This window comes from Scophthalmus maximus, chromosome 22 (assembly GCF_022379125.1).
Source record: "Scophthalmus maximus strain ysfricsl-2021 chromosome 22, ASM2237912v1, whole genome shotgun sequence".
Classification (NCBI taxonomy): domain Eukaryota; kingdom Metazoa; phylum Chordata; class Actinopteri; order Pleuronectiformes; family Scophthalmidae; genus Scophthalmus; species Scophthalmus maximus.
In genome coordinates, this window is record NC_061536.1 from 5,683,398 (window position 1) to 5,705,678 (window position 22,281).

The 22,281-nt window shown below is 39.5% G+C and overlaps 1 protein-coding gene across 6 annotated transcripts in view; it reads right to left on the bottom strand.

The window, feature by feature from the left end:
- Nucleotides 1-1,464: 1,464 nt before the first annotated feature.
- LOC118292393 overlaps nt 1,465-22,281 on the bottom strand; it is a 32,757-nt gene continuing 11,940 nt past the window's right edge. The window contains exons 8-51 of one of the 6 annotated variants that reach the window (XM_035621318.2): nt 20,907-20,964; nt 20,767-20,814; nt 20,201-20,269; nt 19,675-19,814; nt 18,883-19,011; nt 18,700-18,757; nt 18,519-18,599; nt 17,567-17,637; nt 17,419-17,487; nt 17,293-17,341; nt 17,178-17,204; nt 16,843-16,914; nt 16,610-16,749; nt 15,886-16,005; nt 15,490-15,547; nt 15,284-15,328; nt 15,115-15,180; nt 14,879-15,027; nt 13,937-14,038; nt 13,796-13,844; nt 13,631-13,711; nt 12,715-13,494; nt 12,560-12,637; nt 12,010-12,146; nt 11,512-11,607; nt 11,370-11,427; nt 11,131-11,276; nt 9,903-10,905; nt 9,689-9,810; nt 9,478-9,588; nt 8,871-8,928; nt 7,627-7,761; nt 7,332-7,409; nt 6,741-6,872; nt 6,568-6,648; nt 6,240-6,302; nt 5,970-6,101; nt 5,815-5,889; nt 5,598-5,731; nt 5,367-5,498; nt 5,111-5,168; nt 4,935-5,015; nt 4,753-4,824; nt 1,465-4,380 (exon numbers count right to left, since the gene is read on the bottom strand). In XM_035621318.2, the coding sequence (XP_035477211.2) occupies nt 2,528-4,380; nt 4,753-4,824; nt 4,935-5,015; nt 5,111-5,168; nt 5,367-5,498; nt 5,598-5,731; nt 5,815-5,889; nt 5,970-6,101; nt 6,240-6,302; nt 6,568-6,648; nt 6,741-6,872; nt 7,332-7,409; nt 7,627-7,761; nt 8,871-8,928; nt 9,478-9,588; nt 9,689-9,810; nt 9,903-10,905; nt 11,131-11,276; nt 11,370-11,427; nt 11,512-11,607; nt 12,010-12,146; nt 12,560-12,637; nt 12,715-13,494; nt 13,631-13,711; nt 13,796-13,844; nt 13,937-14,038; nt 14,879-15,027; nt 15,115-15,180; nt 15,284-15,328; nt 15,490-15,547; nt 15,886-16,005; nt 16,610-16,749; nt 16,843-16,914; nt 17,178-17,204; nt 17,293-17,341; nt 17,419-17,487; nt 17,567-17,637; nt 18,519-18,599; nt 18,700-18,757; nt 18,883-19,011; nt 19,675-19,814; nt 20,201-20,269; nt 20,767-20,814; nt 20,907-20,964 (7,296 nt within the window). In that variant the 3' untranslated portion in view covers nt 1,465-2,527. Of the gene's footprint in view, nt 4,381-4,555; nt 4,668-4,752; nt 4,825-4,934; nt 5,016-5,110; nt 5,169-5,366; nt 5,499-5,597; nt 5,732-5,814; nt 5,890-5,969; nt 6,303-6,567; nt 6,649-6,740; nt 6,873-7,331; nt 7,410-7,626; nt 7,762-8,870; nt 8,929-9,477; nt 9,589-9,688; nt 9,811-9,902; nt 10,906-11,130; nt 11,277-11,369; nt 11,428-11,511; nt 11,608-12,009; nt 12,147-12,559; nt 12,638-12,714; nt 13,495-13,630; nt 13,712-13,795; nt 13,845-13,936; nt 14,039-14,878; nt 15,028-15,114; nt 15,181-15,283; nt 15,329-15,489; nt 15,548-15,885; nt 16,006-16,609; nt 16,750-16,842; nt 16,915-17,177; nt 17,205-17,292; nt 17,342-17,418; nt 17,488-17,566; nt 17,638-18,518; nt 18,600-18,699; nt 18,758-18,882; nt 19,012-19,674; nt 19,815-20,200; nt 20,270-20,766; nt 20,815-20,906; nt 20,965-22,281 lie in introns of all 6 variants that reach the window. The other 5 variants (XR_004786892.2, XR_004786891.2, XM_035621317.2 and 2 more) reach the window with 5 other exon arrangements.

The window sequence follows — 22,281 nt, forward strand, 5'->3', positions numbered from 1 at the left end:
AGTCTTTACAGTCGCAACCAAAATATTAACTGCAGACTGTGACAAGCCCTTTTTTCTTTTACTTTCGATGATTACGGCTCACAGCTTATGAAACTGGCTGTAACTCTGTGACCTGCCCTATGCAGCCTTGGAACCAGTCTGTACCCACCTGCAGATACATCTTTCTTTTTTTTTATATCATTGTGTGCACATGATTTAATATTTGCTCAAACATTTCCAAACCACCCACGGTGGAACTGATCATAACATGCAAAAAGTCTTTTTCACTTCGCTTTGGCAATAGACACACATCCTCTTTCTGCAAGTCAGATATAAATATCGACGGCAGAGACTCATCTGCATCGTCACTTTGGTGAATGTTGTTTTACTGTGTTGATCCCTTTTCAAAGACTTAAATAAAACTTCACCCCACCCCCTTTGTCTTTCTCGTGTTGTATACTAAGTAGCGATGATGTGAAGATGTATTGAAGAGAAGTCCGCCGACACCGTCTTGATTGTATATAAAGGTTTATTACAAAAAGACCAGCATCAATTCAAGCACTGCAGACCTTGGCAAGTGTCCGGCCAAAAGGACAGCTCTGCACACGGGTTTGGGCTTACATTTATATAGGTCTGTTGTTTTCTAAAGAAGGAACATCTGGTTCACCTTTGGGTTATACTATGTAAGACGTAGAATGAAGAGGGGTCAAAAGGAAGGGTAAGGGGTCATCAGGAGGCCCCCAACATAACATTCCAGAGAAAGAAAATGTAAACCACATGTGCTACTCACATTATATATATTGACAAAAAGACACTACACTCGCACTAACACTGAGTATAAGAGAGTACTCATATAAAAGCCTTCATCGTCAGACATTGCAAACTCTGTCTTGAAGCTCTGATCCTTTTGTTGGGTCACAGAGACCCCGGCTCAGGCTGATTGAATGGCTGGTCTTGTAGTGTCTATCTGAAGGGTTAAAGTTCACGTGGTCCATATATTTCATAATCTGAATCTGTTATGTAAGGGGCCTCCTGAGGAACCCCCGGAGCTCATCTTTCAAGCCCTTTTTGACCTCCTTCTTACTTTGTATACCCAAAGGTGAACCAGATGTTCCTTCTGAAGTAAACAACGGTCCTTTCTGGAGTTTTCCTTTGGTTTGATGCTCTCCAAGCTCTGCAGTGCTTGCATTGATGCTGGTCTTTTTTGTAATAAACCTTTATATACAATCAAGACGTTGTCGGCGGACTTCTCTTCAATACATCTTCACATCATCGCTACTTAATATACAACAGTCTCTTTGGTATATTTCACAGAAAGAATCAGTTCATATGGCAAGTCAAGAATTGGGCTCGATGCCAAGCTTGAAATATTTCTTCTCATATTGCAGGTAAACAGCTGCTAATGCTAATATTGGCTATGTAGCAATTTCAAAAACGTACACGTTTTTGAAAAATGTATTTCAGCAAGAAGAAAAGAAAGATCAATTTATGAAAAAAATGTCATTTTATTACACATTCAACAGAAGATCTAATTTTTACATAACTTTTATTAAGCTGAACAAAACATGTACATAAAACTGTCCAAAATCAGTTGACAATTGCTGAAAATGTAACATTAAAAATATTAAAAACGTAAACAAGCAACAGCAGATTAATCCCGTAGTCAGTATACAGTTTATGAAACCTTCCTTCATGTTCAAAGTAAGCAATAGTTTCAAACATTGACAGCATTCTGAACTCACTGCTTCAACAACAACAAAAAAATTTCAACTTCATTTAAAATAAATGTCTATAAAAAGTTTATTTTAGTGTCTTAGGAGGTTAAACTGAAGTAATAAGTCTTCCAAACTATAGCACAAAGCAGAACACCCGCATATGTAGCACTGAGCATGTATGAACACACTGAGAATAAAATGGCAAAGACAATAACTTGCATCAAGATTCCTAAATGCTAATGCAGATTCTTTTTAACCTATAAAAGAAAAACAAAAAATAAATTCTATAAAACAATAATGTAACAACAAAGCTCAGTCTTCTCGTTCACAGGTGAAGAAACCTTTGCTCGAATATGTATTGTTAGAAAAGATGCAAAAATGTAACGCATGGAGACTAAGTAGGGAAAATGTCAAACTTCTTCAGCTTTTGGTTCGTAGAAGCTCCAGATGTTACGAACTTGATAAGGTAAAGAGGTTAAGGGATCATCGATTTGTATTCTGTCACCAACCAGATACAATCCTCAGAAGCACTAGTGCCTTTATATTCACCTATGAATGGACACTTATGACTCACCCCTCATCGGTAATGTAGAGTTTAACATCCTGCACAGCATCTCAGATTCTCCCACTGTATATAAATGTATCTATTGTCTACTAGGGACCAACACAGAGCAATGTTTAACGGCTGTACAAAAGAAATCTCTTGTGATTAGTATGGGTTATAGGCATTTTGATGGGAAGCTACGCGTGTGGTATTGGCCACAGGGGGCGCTACAGTAAACATCTCTGTGGCAGAAGCAAAAAAGGAGTTTGCAGATGCCTGAGGGATGGTTTCACTGTTGACTGTAAGGAGGATTGTAAAAGGTTGGCGGTCTAATGTAAACCTGGTAAGCGTTTTGTGTTATGTTGTTGCTGGTCTGCGTTGGAACAGCTCTGTTGGTGCTGTATCCGTTTAGGTTGTTTGGCATCTGGGAATTGTTGCCTGGAACGCTAAATGGAGCAGCTCCTGCGTAGACACCATCATTGGTCACTCTGCCATGTGGAGCAGCCATGGTGGCACTTGTCCATGAGAAGTACTGCTGATGCTGCTGCTGTTGTAGCTGCTGCTGTTGTAGCTGCTGTTGCTGCCGTTGCTGCTGTTGCTGCCGTTGCTGCTGTTGCAGCTGCTGTTGCTGTTGTAGCTGCTGCTCCTGCTGTTGCTGCCGTTGCAGTTGCAGTTGCTGTTGTAGCTGCTGCTCCTGCTGTTTTAGATGCTGTTGCTGTTGCTGTTGTTGAAGCTGTTGCTGCTGCATTTCCTGGCTCTGCCATCCTGGAGGAGTTGGGGTTGCTAAACTGTGTCCAAATGACTGCAAACGTAGTCTTGCTTCCTGCTCTTGGTATAACTGACCCGTGTAGAGCCCATTTGCGGCGTACCCTTTTTGTTGATATAAACCCAGAGTGTAAGCAGGTGGGTTGCCTGGTGTCGTGTAACCAGCAAAAGTCTTAGAAGAAAGGTGACCTCGATATTCATTTGTGAGATAAGCCATTTGGCTGTACTGGCCATGCGCTCCTGAAGCTGCAAGGGTGTTACTGGGGTTTGCAGTTTCGACTGTGCAGGAACTGTGAGCATCTTGAATGACTCTGGACACCTCAGAGTGGTCCTGTCTTTTAAAGCCACGCACAATTTGCTGGTCAGTGGGGTCTGGCCTGGTAGATACGATGGGTTTAATGGGCATTAGACAAAAAACAGTGGGGTCGGTCTCTGTGTTGCCGCGTGGCTCCGATGCCTGACCCACGTTACTGTTTGTGGCCACACAAGTGAGACGAGCCTGGAGATTGCTCACATTTCCAAAGCTGTTCTGAGCATTGACACTTGTCTGGTGCTGTACTTCGCTCGGGACAGCAGTGCCGACAGAGGGTGATATGGTGCCGCCTGCCGGGGCTTGTCCAGCAGGTGCTGTTGTAGACATCCTCTTCAGCGATTTGGTGGTGGGTGGATTTTTTGGTCTCCTTTCCACAACACTTTCGGACGGAGTGTTAGCGCGAGAGGTAGTGGTCTCAGCATTATGTGGAGCTGACTTACAAGAGGACACATTTATCTTAGATTTTACTTGTTTCACAAGACTTATTAAGGCGTCAAAGTCTACAATGGATGTGCTGCAGTTGTCTGATCCAGGTCCTGTTTTTTTCTCATTTTGGGACAAAGGGATAGAGGTTACGGCAGCATTATCAGGAGAGGACTCTGGATCTGGTTCGGGGCTAGGCTGACTGTGCCGTAAGCCGTCTGCGTTTTTGTCTTGCAAAGGACGCTCGAGTTGGGGGTTACTGGTGCAATGTCTGACCAGTGTTTCAATAGATGCATCAGCTGGCCTTTTTCTGGTTGGAGTGCATTCATCTTTGACATACAATGTCAGGGTTTGAGTGGATTTAGGACAAACGGTATGGAAAGACTCGCATTCTGAGAGCACTTCTTCCTGTTTCACCGGCCTGTGGCGCAGAGAGACTGGTGGTCTGAGTTCCATGCAGGACTCTTGGGGAACGAGACACGTGCCAACACCAGGGGCCGGAGAGACAAGAGAACCAGCCTTTAAGGGGACATTACACACATCCAGAGGACTCAGGGCTGTCCTACGTTCGACCCCATCCAAATCTCCATCCATCACAGTTTCATTTCCAAAATGATGCGTTTCTGTTTTTTCTCTTGCTCCTAAAGTGAGATAGTGGAGGAATGAGGGAAAACAAGATAAAAACGTACATTTATGACAGCTTACAGAAGTTAGAGGATTTGTGTCCCCGATAAATCTCAAGAAATGGAACAATGCCATTGCTTTTAATAGGAGCTTTTTATTTCCCATAAATCATTTTTTCCACTGATGTGTTACCTGTCCCTGCTTGTATTTATATTTGAAACTTTTTAAATGTTTTTATTTCATCTGCTGCCCATCCTGACCAGGACTCCCTGGCAGAAGGAAATTGTATCTCAATTGGTCCAGTCTGGTTGAATAAAGGATGAAAAAGATATATTATACATACACACACATTCATAACATTCACAACACATATACAATAAATACAATACCGTTGTCACCTCTCCGAAGGGCCTCAGCTGGGAGAGATTCCTCTCGAATCTGCGGTTTCTCAGGCTGTTCATCTGTGCGACAGAAATCAAAGATCATAGCTCCATATGCTTTTCCAGTATCACTCTCTTTAGTTAGTGATTGGGGGGAAAAAAAGGACATTTAGCGGGCTGGTGGGACTCACTGCTTTGTTGTGCAGTACTCATGGGACGACACAGAATGCTCTGTTCCTGTTCTTTCCTGATGTTTTGTACCATTTGTAAAGCTACAAAAAGCAAACAGATAGCAGTTACTGTGTTACTGTACACTCCCACACACCAGCAAGTCTGAAACAGTTGTGAATTTAAAACCTCCTGCTACCTTCACTGAATGGAGCCGTCTGCACACGTTCATACAGCTCGGGTCCCAGCAGGATAACCTTTGATATAGAAAAACACACACACACAGTGCAACAATTGGAATTTACGAATGTTTATTTTCACTTTGGGCAATTACTTTTTTTAGGCAAATAAAGCACAATTGTGAAATCTTAAACATTTCTTATGCACCACACAGAAAAAGAGGCAACTTCTCTCCCGTTCTGACGCATGCATTACAGATTGACTTAATAGGATACCTGAGCTTCGAACTTGTAATGGCGCTCCCTTATTGAGACTCGCTGGGCAACGCCCTTCAAAACTGTCAGTTTCCACTCTTGGCGAAGATCCTTATAGTACCAGAAGTCCATGAAGTGAGGATAGTCCATCAACTGAAAGACATGCATCATATCATTAACAAATGTTGGTGCAAATGTTAAATACATTTGTTTGTTGAGAAGTTATTGAGGTATTACTGAGACACCACTCACCATGTATTCGGCCCAGTGTTCAGGACTGAGCATGTGTTGTTGGATGTCATAGGTGGAGAGTGTCTCCTTGCAGCTCTCACACAAGTAGAACGGGCTTAGAGAGATCCCTCGACACTCCCACACACTGCGTAGACCTGATGAGGACACATCATCTTTACCAAATTGTACGCTTTTGTGAAATGACATGAAATAAAGTTTTTTTTTCGTACACGCCCACCTATGATTGTTTCAGTGTCCTGTCCACACACGCTCAAGTATCTGGACAAATAGCTGCAACTCTTCTCTCCTGTGACTGCAACAAAAAAAAAGCAAATCAGCACATTAAATGAAAAAAGACAACCGGTTCGTATGGTGTAAATGCATGATAACTACCTGCTGAAATGCTTGGGAGCACTGGTGATTCATTGTGCTGCCCGGGTCCTGGTGGTGAATGTTCTGGTGTTGATACATGTTCTGTTTTGAGGCTGGGTGTTGATTCGTTCTGCTGTTCGGTGTTCACTGCAGCTAAGGAGAGCGGGTATGAGCTGGAGCATAGTACAGGTGATGTTTTTTCTGTGTCCTGTATCTCTGGGTCACTTCTTTCTTGCTGTTGTCTATTCTCGTGAGTCTCTTGGCTTGTATGAGGGGTTTGGGCAAAGCTACCTGCGGATTCTTCCGAGTCAGTGGCGAGAGGATCTGCACAACCATGAGGTTTGTCCACTTGGACTGGTGGGAGACAAAATGAATGAAGACATGTGAATGTGTATCTGGCCATTGGCTACGGGATAGAAACATACATGTTAGGATGAACTGACAAATTAAGACAAGTTTTTAGTTTCTCAAGAAGCTTTTTGTCATTTGAACAAGCTGTGCTGGTATTTGTGTGAGCTTCTGTCTCCTTGTTATTGATTAACAATAATAACATTGATCCTCAAGTCTATTAGTGTCAACAAAATAAAACAGATATCAAACATATAGTTATGGTATTTACCAGGACTCCGGATTATAGGTGTGTCTTCAACATGAGCCTGGGCCTCCTCATCTGGGTCAAATTTTTCCTGTTTGATAGTGGCTAAATAGAGCAAAAATTGATTGTTAGTACATCTGTTTCTGTTGTTTCCTTTGGTTGGACAGTGTGTAATGACATACAAAGATACATTATACCTGCTATGTCTGCATCTCGAATGCTATGAGCAGGGATGGGCTCTGGAGTCCGGACATTAGCTTCTAGGCCTTCATTAGTCCAACCCTGAGCTGCTTCATCTTTCACAATGGATTTCATTTCTGAATTAAGAGCTGTGGTGGAAATAAAGATCATAGATGTAAATATTTGTCCTTGAATATTTAAGTCAGCTCTGTCTTAATGATCTAACGATCATCAAGACAGAGCCTGTGATGTCTGTCAAAGACAGCTTTGTCTGAGTACACTGAAACAGTGTGTTAGTGTGAGAAAGAATGTGAGCAGTGTTTGGGGAGGGAAAGATATGGCTGCAACGGTTTATCTGCAGGTGGGTACAGACTGGTTTCAAGGCTGCAATGGTCAGGTCCCAGAGTTACAGACACAAAACCATCTGACATCAAGTGTTCCAATAAGTTTATTGTAAGTGTAAAGACAGTCGAACGAGGCACATCAGTTTACTTAAGAACAATGTTTTGTAAAATTCCATTACAGAGCAGTGATATATTCAAAACTGTGCAGTTTGAGAGTAAATATCTTTTTATTTCCAGACCCATCAATCACATTTGTTTTCTTACCTGGTATACAGATGTTGTCCTGATCTTGTTGGTTGTTAGTCAGAAGTCCTGGTGTTTCAGTCTGTGACAAATAAATACCTGAAAAGACAAAAAGAAAAGAAAAAATAATTAGTCTTATGCTTTCAGCTAGAGTTTCTCAAGTCACCAAAAATAGATCCAGAAAAAAGTCCCAAACTATTGTAATCAGTGATGATATGTCCAAAGACAACCATATTCCCTCAGGAATGTACAAAGTACAAAATTATAAGTTCAAAAGTATTTGCATATGGATGAAAATAAATGACATTGAATTTACCATCATCTGAGCTTGAAACGTCACATGGACTGTTGAAGGCAAATTTTGGCCTTAAAGCCTCTGCAGGACCATCTGTGGAGGATGACGGAACCTGCAGGTCGGTCTGTTTTCGCATTGTATTCAGTTTTTCTATAGCTGAGGAGAAAAGGACAAAATCAAAACAATTACCTTATGTATAAAAAATAAATGTCCTATATTCCATGACAATAAATACAATTCTCCAATGCGAATAAGTTGAACTTCTTCTATCATACCATATTTTATAGAATAAAACAGATGGACAAATATGTATAATACAGGTTTACAAAAAACAATTGTCGCCATTTCCCTATAACAAACTGATTTATAGAGAGCCCACCCGAGTTAAATATATCAGTACCTCAACATATTAAATATATCAGTACCTCAATATATTAAATATATTAATCCTTAAATCAACCATCATCAACATCAGCCATATCCAAATTGATTGGTGTCAAATACTCATTATTCATCAAACAAGGCCAAGCAGAGAATTACTTTAATTTGATGTGATGGCTGATGCTCTAGACTAAAGATTTATGCTAGTTTGTGCCTGTCAAAAAAGTGACCATGGACCATGACCAAATATTTAATTAAAAAAAAAAAAAAGTACACAGTAAGCCTTAACTGTTTTATATTTGATTTGACTCTGAAAGTGATCATTTTGATCTAACGCACTTCAAACTGTTATGCGGTTTGGCTATGGACTGGAAGATTGATGTCTGAAACTGCTGACATCCTGCTGTGGTGCTGCTACATGTACGCCTGCCGACCACACTACGCCGGAGATTGGAAAAGCTGCTCGCCTGTGTGGTAGTTTGAGCGATCAAAACCAATGACGCTTGGTTCTTATCAGACACAACTCGACCACCAGCGGTGAAGGCAAAATGTTGAAAACACAATCGTTTTCAACATGCGTGTTCCTGTCCACCTCGTCATCAGTCCCAAACAAAAAAAGGAAATCACTGCTCTCACTTTTCACCATTACCTTTACTTGTTCGTAGTACATTCTAGAAAATAAGCAATTGACTGCAGAGCAGACAACTTGCTTCCTGTTTACATGGACACATTTCATGACAATTTGTAAGAACAGCTGTCCTGAATGATGAATGATGATGAATGATATGTTCTTATCTTGCTTTTTAAATGAAATATATACATTGAAATATATAGACATCCTTCTCTGGATTAAAAAATACAAAATAATATTTGAACATCTCTACCTTTGTCCTCCGGGAGAGCAGCCAGCTCTTCATACACGTCATTCGTCACTTCAATTCTCTAGCAGAGAGAGAGACAAAATCACTCATTTATGATAACTGAAAGTAATAAATAATGTACAAGTCTTTGCCTTCTTACTTTACACATGTACATTTCAATGCATATGTATCCGTTTAACCAAAGTTTTACCAAAATTAACACCTTGTACCTATGTCTTGATAATGTCAACACGAGCAATTCAAATTCAAAATTACTTACGATGGAAACCACGACAATCACTGAGTTCATCACTAATGACCATTTACACTGATATGGTAAGGGACTGTATTTATATAGCGCTTTTCTAGTCTCGCACACACATGCACGCACACAGCGCTTTTTCTATCATACATCATTCATTCTCTGCCCATATGCAGACAGCAAGTAGGAATACAGTGTCTTTGCCTTAATAAAATTCCTCCTAGTTTTTATGAAAGTTGTTATTCATGGTTACATAAATTGGGCTCAATCTGCTGTGATGATGAGATACGATATGTACAAAGATTAACAACCACACAGACTGTTCATTTTGAATAATATAGACTGTATGATGAGACTTGTGCAGATCACCTGGACCTTCGGAATTCCTACATCCTTCTCAACCTCAGCCAAGTTTGCAACTATCTTCTCCCATTTACTCTCCTCCAGCTGCTTGGTAGGGCACCCTGGGTACATCTTTTCCTAGCAGGAAAAATCAAAAAGCACACAATTAAAATTAGTTACACTGCCCTGATTTACAAGATGCCTACATCTTGTACAACAAGACTTATCAGGCACGTACCACATATTTATACTGGTGGCTAATGCTGGAGGGGTGACTTGACCGTCTCAACCTGACTGAACACAGCTGACAGTAGACTTGCTGCCTATTTTCACAAGTCACTGTAATAAGCTGGTTTAGGCCTGTAAAGACACAGAGCAGAACTCTGGTTACAATCAAAATGAGTTGACAAGAAGTGAATCGATGGGTTTAAGTATTAAGTAATAATACTAACCAACTTTATGAGGGTTTTCTTTTGGCTTAATCTTGGTTGTGGGGGTATTTGACAGCTCAGTGGGTGGATTCTTGTGTTCAGACATGACAGATGTGGCTGTGGTCAGGTGGGGAGCGGCTGTTGGATGACTCTTTTGAATATGTGGTGCAACATAAGCATTTCCATGCATTGCATTCTTCATATGCACAGTGTTGGCAGAGACGTCAGTATTTTCAGATTTAACTGATGTTTGGGCCTCTGCATCAGCAACTGCGTTTGTCACTGTAGTTTGAAATGCAGCTGTAAATTTTGACGCCATTTCAGAATGCAAAGTTCTACCAGTGGCTCCAGGCACAATGGTGGATCCTGTTTGAGAGTTGGGCACAGTTTTACATGAGGTCGCTGTGTTTTTGGACGCAGCTCCAGTTGTGCTTTCCAATGGTTTCGTCAGTGTTGCGCATTTCAAGTTGGATATGCTCGCTCTAGAAGCAGAGGTGGCTTGTGTCAGTTTAGAACAGGCTGCTGTATATTTTTTGGTCGTTTTTCCCGATGTGTTAGGTCTAGTACAGTTGAATGTCGTGTCTGTAGGTTTCAAGACATTTGATTTAGTGGAGTCTTGAGCACACTTGGAAGAACTGGCAGCCGTGGATTTGGTGGGGGTGGTTGCAGTAGAACCCGAAGCTGCTGCAGTTTGAGAGGTCCCCACTATTTTGGAAGAGGTTTCCATTTGTAATGGTTCCATAGTTGTGATTGGAGTGATTTGCTCTTCAGAGTTATCTCGTGTGGAATCAGAATGCAAACCGGCAGCATTTGAACCTTTTGTCACACAAAAACTTGCATCCTCAATACTTCTGGAACCAGTCGGACAGGTGTTAGCATTGTCAGGAACTTTGATGCATGTCATTTTGTCGTCTGCATTTGATTCAGGAAGGACTTCGGTTGTTTTGCAGGTGGTTTCAGTCATTACAGACATGGGTGCAGTTACTGAGGATGAGTCTTCAGAATCAATATCCATCTCCACCACCTTTGAAATGAAACAACCATATTCAACAGACAAGTTTGATCACCAAGCATTTAGACTCAAATTCGTGCACGTAGAGACCACCCGCATCAAAGTGTCAACATTCAACTTGACGAGCGAGCAACTGTCCAGTGGTGTCAAGCAGTTGGTGCAAACTTCAAACTGAAAATTGAGCTACTTCTTGTAATTGCAGTTAAACAAGCTGAATTTGTTGCCATATAGACTGACCTGGGTGTTATCAGTCCCACAGTGATCAAGTTGAGCGTGAGCGGTGACTGAGGAGTGCATAGGTTGAGCACAAGGCAAAGCTGAGGTTAGAGTGGGTTCATGCCTGCCTTCCTGCTGAGCCTGAAGCGCCTTTGCAGTCTTTATGGCTAACACAGAAAAAATAGCACACTGAAAGAACTTTCACCAAAACCAGAAAAAAAATTAAACATGCTCAAAATTTAGGAAAGGTGCACCCATACCTGAATCAAAGCCTTGTTTTGAGATGTTCTTGTAAGTCTTTTCATCCAGATTAACAACCTGAAGGTCCAGACATAAACAACAATAAGTAAAACCAAAGGAAAATGGAATATTGTAAACTCATGTTCAAGACTTGGTCCAAACCTGAGCCTCTCCATATCCTTCATATTGTTCAGTCAAAGCAGCCAAATGTTTGATCTTGCTCATCACCTGGTTCCCAAGTTGGATTTTCTTTAACCCCTAATGTCAGAAACATACACAGGGGGGAGGCATCACAACTACAACACCCACCATCTCACCCCAACTACAACTGCCAACTGCAGATCAAATTTCCCCTTGGGGGACAATATAGCTCTCTGAACTCTGAACCCCAGTATTTCCAGACCTTTCCCTTCAGTATTTAAAAAAAACCCCCAAAAAACATTGGAATCCACAAGTATATGAGCTCTACATAGATTTTCAATTATGCTTAACAACTAAGTTTAGCACAACAGTAGGATTAATGCTAGCTGCCATCTTCTAGTAGCAAGCTATGATTTCTTCGACATTTCCATCGTTTATATGAGATCAAAAAAAATGTCAGAGTAGCAGGACAGCATAATAACCAATAACCATGGTAGCTATTCTTTGAAATGTACTTACCATTAGGTACATCTTCTGATGGTAAAATCCAGTAACATGGCTGACGATGTTACTTTCCAGGAGCTTCAGAGAGCAGCACTGACAGAGGTAGATGGGGTCACGTCGATCACAATTGCATTCAAGAAGTGCACCTAAGCCTAGAAAATATAGTGTTTATTTTTAACATTGTGTGAAACTTCCACGTGGCAAGAAATAATCATCAATTCTCTATTTAAATCATCAGCCCTGATGAATGTGAAACATTTAATAAAAGAATCAGAAATATAATAACTAAAAGTTTTAAAAAGTGTCATTATCCTCTAATACAATAATTTCCTGCATCATTAAAAAAATCCTCTCTAAACAGTTTAAACCAACATTTTTTATCTTTGGGATTAAAATGGTCTTAGGGTCAAACAAACTGGAGAAAGAACTCAAATGACAAAATATCAAAAAGATACTGTTAAGATTTGACCGATCAGAATAATGTTAATGAAAACACATTCAGTTTTTTTGTTTTAACAATGCATGACAAAGATAGAATCCTTATTGGAAAAAAACAAAAACTGACCGATCACGGGCTCTCGGCTCGTCTTCTTGATAAACTGCCACAGCTGAGCTTCTTGTTGGTTCTGCTTTTTAGGAGACACTGAAAGAGCCATAGACAAACACAGACTAAGCAATTTTCACAAACACACACAAACTAAAAGTATGTATTTTAAATACCTTTATATTTGTTGGCAGTCTTGTGACTAGGCTTGCCACTCTCTCCCTCGTCGATGGTCATCACCCCCCTCAGTCCACCACTTGGCATATTTTGGGATTCTTCACAAGATGCATCTTCTTTCAAATCGAGTCGCTGCCTTTTATTTGCCCTCTCTCTCCCCACATCCCCATTAGAACATGTGTCCTCTTGTAAATTTTCAGACATGCTGTTTCCTTTTCTTTTCTTTTCTTTGTAAGTGCAACTCTTCAACTGTGTCAAGACATCTTTGCCGTTTTGTTTTCCAGTTTCTGCTCCATCTCCGTTGTCTGTGTTCTGGCAGCTTTCTTTCTCCAAAATTGGTTTTGTAATTGTAAGCTCGACCACATTTTCTTCCTCCTTTATCTCATTCTTTATCTCCACCAACTCCTCCATTCTCTCCTTGTTAATCTCTTCAATTATCTCATCCTTTTTCTCCTCTTTTATCCTCTGGCATGTCTCCCCAGCTGCGTTCTTTCCTACACCTGGACTAGTTTTTGAAAACACCCCACTTGTCTTCTCTGATTCTGGCTCACTTGGAGTAGGAACTTCCTTGTGGGCTCCCTTGTCTGCATTTTCTTCACTTCCTACACAGCATTTATTGAGGGTTTCAGAGCCAAGTTCTACCGAAATCTGTTTCGGGGTGTTCTCATTGTCTGTAGAATTTTGATTGTTCTTGTTTTCAGATCCATCCATCATCCAGCTGTTCTGACTCTCATCTCTCACACTGTCCTTGCCCATCTCTTTCAGAGTTTCCCTGGGGACTGAGAAATAGATCCAATCAAAAAATGTGTTTCATTATAATCAATATAATAATCTGCATGAGGTAGAGAAGTGTAGTGTTGTTAAACATCTACATGACTCCAAATGTTTGGTTAAAATATGTTGGGGTGAGCTTACACAGCCTCTTTCGAGGTGTAATGGCAATTTCAAGCTTTGCTCCCCCATGTCTTCTTTTTGCAGATGCCAGTATATATGTTGCTGAAACAAAAGTGGTGCAAGAATAATCAAGAAACCTGTTCACAGATTACAGATGTTGACATACATTGCAATACACACACTCACTTTTGAGGTAGGTGCACGGCTCCCAAATGGGCTTGTCCAACTTTATTTCCTTTGAAGGTCAAAAATATTGCATTTAAAAGCACAGAAAGAAGAGATGCTGCATGAAGACTGAACAGAAATCAGATTTCTAATATTGATTACCTGCACACTTTGAATGGGGTGAATATGTGCTGCCTGTTTCGCCAAGTCCAGTAATGTGTCAGTGTCAGTGTTTGAATTCAGCGAGCCTGGATGGAAGCGGTCCTACACACACACGCACGCACACGCACACACACACACACACACACACACACAAAATATTCACAGACATCTAAATATCATCTTGTTCACATCACTACTGCATTTTGCTTGTCAAATAAGTACATTAATATGCAGGGAACCCCAACAAAACAAAGAGAAAAACGCGGTGATTGCAAATTTTTGCTCACAGCTGACTTCTCTGACTGGCTCTCCTGTATCTTGTACTTGATTGTACCTAGTGCAATATGTAAAAAATGACTTCAATAAAGTTGAATAAAGCTGGGAAAATATATCCTATAATTTTTTGATCAAAACCAGAAGGAATGAATGAGCTGGCCATAAGAGCAACATTCAAATTAGAAAAACAACATTTTATCTCAGATAAAGTCTATTCCTGTGAATAGTTTGTATTATCAACTGTAAATTCATTAGTAGGATAGTATGTCTTTTGAAGTGATACATCGTCACAACACACAAATCATTTAAAATGTGACACTGCATTTGGCAGTGGTGGCAACAATACAAGACTAATGTAAGTAAGTAACTCCTCGTTGAAAAAAAAGAAAGAACTGCAGTGATATCTTGATAATTTAAAAAAAATGACCACACCGAGTTATATATATTTTTCCCGGTAAGGCCGAAATATATCTTAACCCCACCAATATATAGTATGTTACACAATAAGGTGCTCCTGGTGTAAATTCCAGCATAGTCCTGCCTTAATGCCTGTCTTTGCACTATCAGGGAACCCTAAATAATTACACAAAGTATTGAGCAAAAGGTTAATCACTCACAAAAGGGAAAAATAATACAATGACAAGCTTGACAAGTAAAAATACTCACCAGAAACATTTTAACATGTTCCCAACTGAACACATGAGCGTAGAATTCACCCTCAGACAGCTTCCTCTGACAGAGCAAACACAGAAATCCCATTTCTGTGAGCTGATGCCTTCTTACACACACACTGTGCATGACCAGGAAACATTTGCCTAAGATAACGAGGGCGAGAAATATCAGAAACATCCGTGGTGAACTTCTGATTTCTGGCCAGACTTTCTCTTTCCAGTAGTACTCACCAAGTAGAGGAAATCTCTCATTTTGTTCTGGAGTTTGGAATTTCCTGTATGTTTCACACTGTGGAACTGCACAGGAATAAGAGACAAATATGCACAGGTCAAATGAAAGTTGCAAAGGTGTACGATTTCCTTCATCTTATTTCAGACTAAAAGTCATATCATTACAAACCTCCATTCTTTAAGAGAGTGTGGTGTAGTTCAAGTCTCTTCATCACTGCAGACAAAATCAAGAACGAAAGTAGGTCATACTTTTTAAAAGAAAGAAAAAACAAAGACATTATAATTACTAAAATAATGTTAGTGCGGAGAGGAAAATTGGCGTGAATTTGTTTCCTCAACCAACTCTGAATAATTTGATGTAAGACCAATTCTTACCTTGCTGGTAGCTAGGTGGGGTGAGGCTCTGAAAAATATGGTATGGGATATCAAGAACCTGAGAAGGGAAAAAAATTTTTTTTTTGTAATTGTGAGTAAGAAATGTTTATGTAGCAGTGTAATGTCTATCCCATATGTTTTGTGGCTACAATAACAGGACAGATACAGCCATTTGTGTTACCGACCATGGGGTCCCGGTGCCGATTAGAAATGGGGGCAAGACAACTTTTAAGGTAGTAATAAGCTCAGTAGAAATCGTCCTATATTTTGGTGGGCTGAACAAAGGTGAGTCAGATCCCAGATCTCATTCTGCTTTGCATGCTTTGCCCGATTCTAGGGTTATTAGTAGTATGATGAATAGTCAACATTAGAAAGAAAAAAATATGTATATTTTACCATCAGCAACATCTGCTTTGCTCCCCTTTCATTATCCTCTTCCCACGCCATCGACTTCAAGGCTTTCACATTCAGATCGTCCTTCCAGGCAAAAGGGAGTCGCCAGGGATTCCGGTAGAGCTAAAAAAAACGACAATAAAAGCTGGTTATTACCTACGTGAATTTTTTTTTTAATGTAGAATCTGAATCTGCCTTTTTTTTCTCCATTGATTTTTGCACCACAGGTATTTTTGGTTCTCAAAAGTACAGAAGCCAATCTCTCTGCAGCGTAAAGCAACAATAACAAAGATAAATTAATTCTGTTTATTAAAATAGATAACCTAATCAAAATCCCTTTAACTTTATATTCTGTGTTGAATACTATGTAATAACTCCTATATTTGTGTGGATTCAAACTATAAAAAAAATACAGAATGGAAAGATCTGAAAATACTGGGGTTAGATGTTGGGACTGGGCAGGTCGAAAATATGCAGAATATCTGGCCCAGTTTTGAGTTACTGTGACCTGAAAAAATACATCACATTAAATGCTCTGTGAGAACACATACCAAATATATAAGAAAGGGTTTCACACCCCAACATTATGAACACAAGACACACACATAACTAAAGAAACACACAGCTGCATGGCACCTCACAAACAATCTACAATCACTTCCAACTACCTCCACATTAGTGCAGCCAATACGAAACATTCACAAAAATAAATTTGACAGAAGCTCACCAATGTGTGTATGAGATGTTTTTGACTTTCAAAGTGTTGCTTGAGAGAAGACTCAGGGAAACAGTCCTCACAAGCAAAGCACACATAAATAGCTTCTGCCTGAACCTGAGAGCTCACACATGCCACGACCAGGGGTACACCTAAGCAAAGAAACAATAAGACAAAAGGAAATAAGATCTTTCTCAAATTTTAGACCTAACAAGAACACTTTGATAACATGTGGGTTAGCTCACCAATAACTGGCTGATTTTGCTTCAAACCCTCTTGGACATAATCATATAAGCCCAGACTCAATTTAAAAGATCCTAGAAAGGAAGAGAAGAACAGAGGCTGAATATAATCCACTGTAATGACAGGAAACAACTCCTTTGAAATTGTGATACATTATTGTAAAGAAAATATAAAAAAATGCATCATCTGCATTGATAAAAAGGACAAAAATGTATTGCTGTTTGTTTGAAGCTTAATCTGTTATATGATATAAAATATATAATAAAAAACAGACCAATTTACATCTATTTTCAGACATTGGCCAATGTGGTTTGATGAGTTTAAGAGAATATTGTACCTCTTTGTTCACTACCATGAAAAACAGCTGAAAGAAAAGGGGAAATGATTACATCAAATTCAAATGAGCCTAACAACACACAAAAATTTTAAATGAGAAAAAAGTCACTGGGTACCTTTAAAGACTTTCTCCAACATCTGGGGGAAAAAACGTTTAAAATATATCTGAGTAGGATATGATTTTGTAGCGTATATTGAATTATCAATAATATACTGTAAAAGATTTGATAATCTTGATATACCTCTTTGTGTTTCCTCTGTGACACATGTTGCATATATTGAGATACATTCTCAAAGGTTATGCTGCAGTCCTGCAACAAGGAGACACAAGGGTGAAACAAAAGAAAAGGGGGACAAAAATTTGTTGTTGTAATTTTTTTAATTTATTACCTGACAGCGTATTTTGTGGTGCAATGGTTCTGCAGGCTCTGCTGACACTTTGATCAACTGTGACCGAAACTCTGCAAAGGAAAAACAGACCAAAAAGAAGCATTTAATTGTTGATGCCACGCTGTTGAATGCATTACATTTAATTTACTGTCAAGCTTCTGTCATTAATGCAGTCTGAGGAAATATCCTGCATTAGAGACAAAATTACAATGATGCTTGGAACAGCATATGTTTCAGGTGCTTATAATCAATGACGACAAGGTGTAGAGGTTCAGACCAAATGCAAAGCTAATTTTTTGCGTGACTTCATATTTGAACTTGAGCGAAAGATGGTATGTGGGAAAGACTGTTTACGGGGGTAGTAAGACATTTGGGCCAGGAAGAAGGATTCAGGGAGATGATAAGGCCAACACTCTTGTTGACCCCGGCCGCCTAGGCCTCGCTATTTAAGATGTCTTTTCTGTATGATCTGACCTCTGAACCATTCCATGGTGAAGGAGCCCTGAACTAACTGAACAGACTCTGTTGTACTCTTGAATTTGTTTCAATTAAATATGACTCGTAGACAAACTTGTTATATTTGAATGATTGATTTGTTCATTCCTTGAGGAAATCGAGATTTCCACCACAGTCATGAAAGCCAATCAGGCAATGGGATTACATACAAAGCAAAGACGCATACGACATGATGATGCAAAATTTGCGTAATTTGCAAACTTGAGCGAAACATTAGCATGGTGCAATGTCACCAAAGCCAATCAGTGTTGAGATGTTTGTGTCTAAAATATGCGAATATTCGCAGGTTAGTGTGAATATTTGTGCGACAAACCACAGGATCGTATTGGTTTTTCAAACAAAAATTCACTTCACATTTGGTCTGAACACCCCAGACAGCTTAGTTGGTACACTGAAAAATGAAAAAAAATATATTTTACACTGAAATGATACATACCCAGCTTTTTCCCTGGGTTGATGTCTGTTACCAAGCTGCTACCGTCCTTGTCCTTTGTGATGGATTCCAGTTTCTTCAAGGCTAAAGGCCACCAAAGGCTAAGTTAGTAAAACATCATTCTGGGTTCCACTGAAGAGTCAGTACATTTAGAGAAATGCAAGACATAAGAAGCAGTATCCACCTTCTGCATAACAAGTGAAATTCACTGATGTGAACTCAGCAGGCTCCAGGCTCACTTGCTGCAACAGAAAATCATATAGCTTCACATTAATATAAACAAAAGTATCGAGTTGGGCAAACAGTGAGTTGCACCTATTATACATGCACCAAAAGACTTATATTATATGCACCAAAAAACTATTACCTTCATATCAGAGGTTGCGGTTCCATGAATTTCTTCTGTCTGCTTTGCTAGATTGAGCATCAAGGTTGTGAAGGACTTGTTGTAACTGTAACATTCCTTTCTCAGCAAAGTAGAGGGGTGCCACACTTTCTGCACAGATTAAATTTGTAATATCCATGTTAGATAGGGGTGTAACGATACACGTATTTGTATTGAACTTTTCGGTTCAGGGCTTTCGGTTCAGGGCCTTCCGTTCAGTTCCGACATCACCCCAGCTTGTCAATAGGTGGAACTACACGGAACACGGAGTAAAACACACGCTACAAACTATCCCCGCAGCATTTAGACAGCTATTCCCAACTGATTCAAACAGAGATAAATAAATAACCACGCCGATTGGTACATTTATAGCCGCGGATTATTTTTTTATAAGGAGCTGCTTTTGTTTTGTATGCTGCTAAGAAGACACCCCAGAAGATGTGTCAAGTAAAGCTCCATTATTGTTTAAAGTAAGAAAAATTAAAAGTTAAAAGTATCTTAGTACAATCTGGCCAATCAAAGAATCACACAATCTCGGTAACTTTCTGAAGAAAGTACTGTGAAATAAAAAAAATCATATGAGACTGAATGAAGATTAATTGAGCTATATAAGTTTTTTCTGATAGGAGCTGGTGCCCGGTTTTGACGAGTGCAAAATTCATTAGAACTCTACCAAAGGGACCACACAACCATACTAAAGGGACCACTACAAAAGACTTGTTTTCATTACCATGATTTGTTTTATGAATGTTTTAAATCATCATAGCTACTTACAAAGTAACAAAAGATGTGGTCAAAGCTCAGGACATGTCTGATGATCATGTTTGTGGCCAGAGTTAGTTTGCAGAGAGTGCAGAGGTAGTATCTCTTCTCAGGCGGATTTTCACAAATGCATTCAACAAGGTGCTGCATGCCTAGACGGCCAAGACCAGAAAAGATAGAAAAGGAGAAGAAACTTTAGTTTAGTTGAAGGAGGACAACAGAATGGCCACATTTCAAATAATTTTGGTGAATTTGATATTATATGATTATCTCTATAGTGACATATAAGGCATATTCTCCCATACGTAAACATTCTTCCACATGAGTTAACAAATGAATTCACTTAATTCACTGTATGTCTTGGGGAACAATTACATTTTCTCTGAATTTCTTTAGCTTTTCTTGTTTTTCAGGCCTGGGGAAACATTTTCTTTCCAGAAAAATGAATTACCAGCAATCAAAATTGCTTTAATTCATATGTTAAACAATTACATGCTTTTTTAGATAACCAGGTGATGTGTTAAAAATGTTTACTGACCAAGAAGTGGATGTTTTCTTTCGCTGTCTTTTTGGTATGATTGGATCATTGCCCTCTTTGGACTGTTAACTAGATGGAAAGGAAAAAAATGTTAAAATAACAGTGAAGGACAGACTACGGAAAATAGAAGAGTAAATTTACAAATGCACATTTACTGTCTGCACAAGTTCAGGAAACATATCTTTTGGAGCTTTGGATCATATCATATGATATTTCAACTGAGAAAATGTATTTTTACATTATTTCCAGGATTTCATCCAACATGGATCATGAAATATAATTAAAATCTCCAGATCTGCCACTTCTGCTGGTAAATATTTTGTGGGGAGATTGTTGTTGTTTTTTTGTTTTTTTATCTGTATGCCGCTGCTGTTTCCAAGGAGAAGAATAAACTTTTGAACTTCAGCAGATATATATTAACTGGACGAAGTGATTCATAGAAGTTCTAATTAAAACAAAGGAACCCCTGTTTTGATCATATGTAAAATCCGTTTTTTAGCCTGGAACTCTATACTCAACTGCCTGACTCCTGACTAATCTTTCAGTATAAAAAGAGATGCAAGCACCTTCAAGCAGCTTGAGAACGTCGCCATTTTTTCTGAGAGTGTGCATCACTAGGGAGATGGGGACAGATCATTTTCATTAATGTGCAATTAAATAAAATTCTCAAACAAATATTCCACAGGGAAATCTTAGATTCACATACCTTCAGAGTAGGTACACGTGTCAAACTTTTTCATTAACTTTGCAGGTAAATCCAAAACCTGCAGAGAAAGAGAAAGGGTGGTGAAAATGCACATCCATTCTTAACCTGCTGATAAAGTCTATCAGATCCTTCAGCTTCAGAATTATAATTTTTCACTCGTGTGGAAACCATCACAGTTTCCACCAACATGTAAGGAAAATATCTAGCTCTTGTAGAAGCTCTTATTAAGATTTTGCTTTGACTGTCTATGCATATAGTAATTTATTTTCTTGGTCATGATTCATGACCAAATATTCAACTGACGTTATGCCCCAGGGAAGATGATTGGTCCCAGAAGAAGACGGCGCTTGAGCCCTGGAGAAAGTGAAACAGACAGGCCCTTTCTGACTGACCAAGTAGTCCGAGTGGATGATTAGACAGTGGGGCAGGATAAAGCCCTCGGGCGGCAAACTCAGAAGAAACCGCCCCATATAGTGCAGGACTGGACGAAGGAGAGTCAGATCACAGATCTCATTCTGCATTGCATGCTTTGCCTTTATTCTAGGGTTATTTGTCGTACAATGAATAAATCTAGCCATTAATGAGAGTCTATCTTTTTGTTCATTTTTTGAGTCACCCGTCACAAAAGAATCCACCTTTACACAAATCCCCTGCATCCTGACTACAGTCTGCAGGCCAAACAGGAAACGATCTACACCAGTGTAGTGACTGCTAACGCTCCACCAGTAAAATGGAAACACCCTGTCATAATATAATAAATCTCAGAGATCTATCAGTTGTGGGTCCGGGTCTAGATAGGACAGCGTCTAATAGTAACCCCTGGTTTATGTCAAGAGAAGCTCATTGTCACTGGACATGTAAACCTCAGTTGTTTTCCCTATGGAGTTGAACTATTTTCTATTTTCCCTGCATTCCATGTACATTTAAGCAAAAAAACCTTGTTAACGCAACAGAGAACTGTTCTGGAGTAACAGTTAGGTCAGAATAAATCTGGGTGAAGGCCAGATATGAACTGAACAACTGTTCTAGCGTTCTTGGACACAAATATCAGTTATACAGGAAAAGGGTGATTGTTGGCCAAATAAATTCCTAATAAGTTTGGAAAAAAAAGTGTGAGCCTAGGTGACAGATTTGGACTGTGAGTTTCTCGGTTTGCCTTTTTTATCATTGCAATTTATCTTTTGATCAATGAAAGGACGACAATAAATAATTTTTTAACTCTACAACTTTGTCTGCCTAAATATTCTCCAATTTGCGAATTCTGTAAATATATTTCTACCACATATCTCATTTGTCTCACCCCAGTGAGAACTATTGTGCATTTCTTTGTCAGTTGATTTCTGGGTCAGCGCTGTGACCTTGCTCTGCTGCTGCA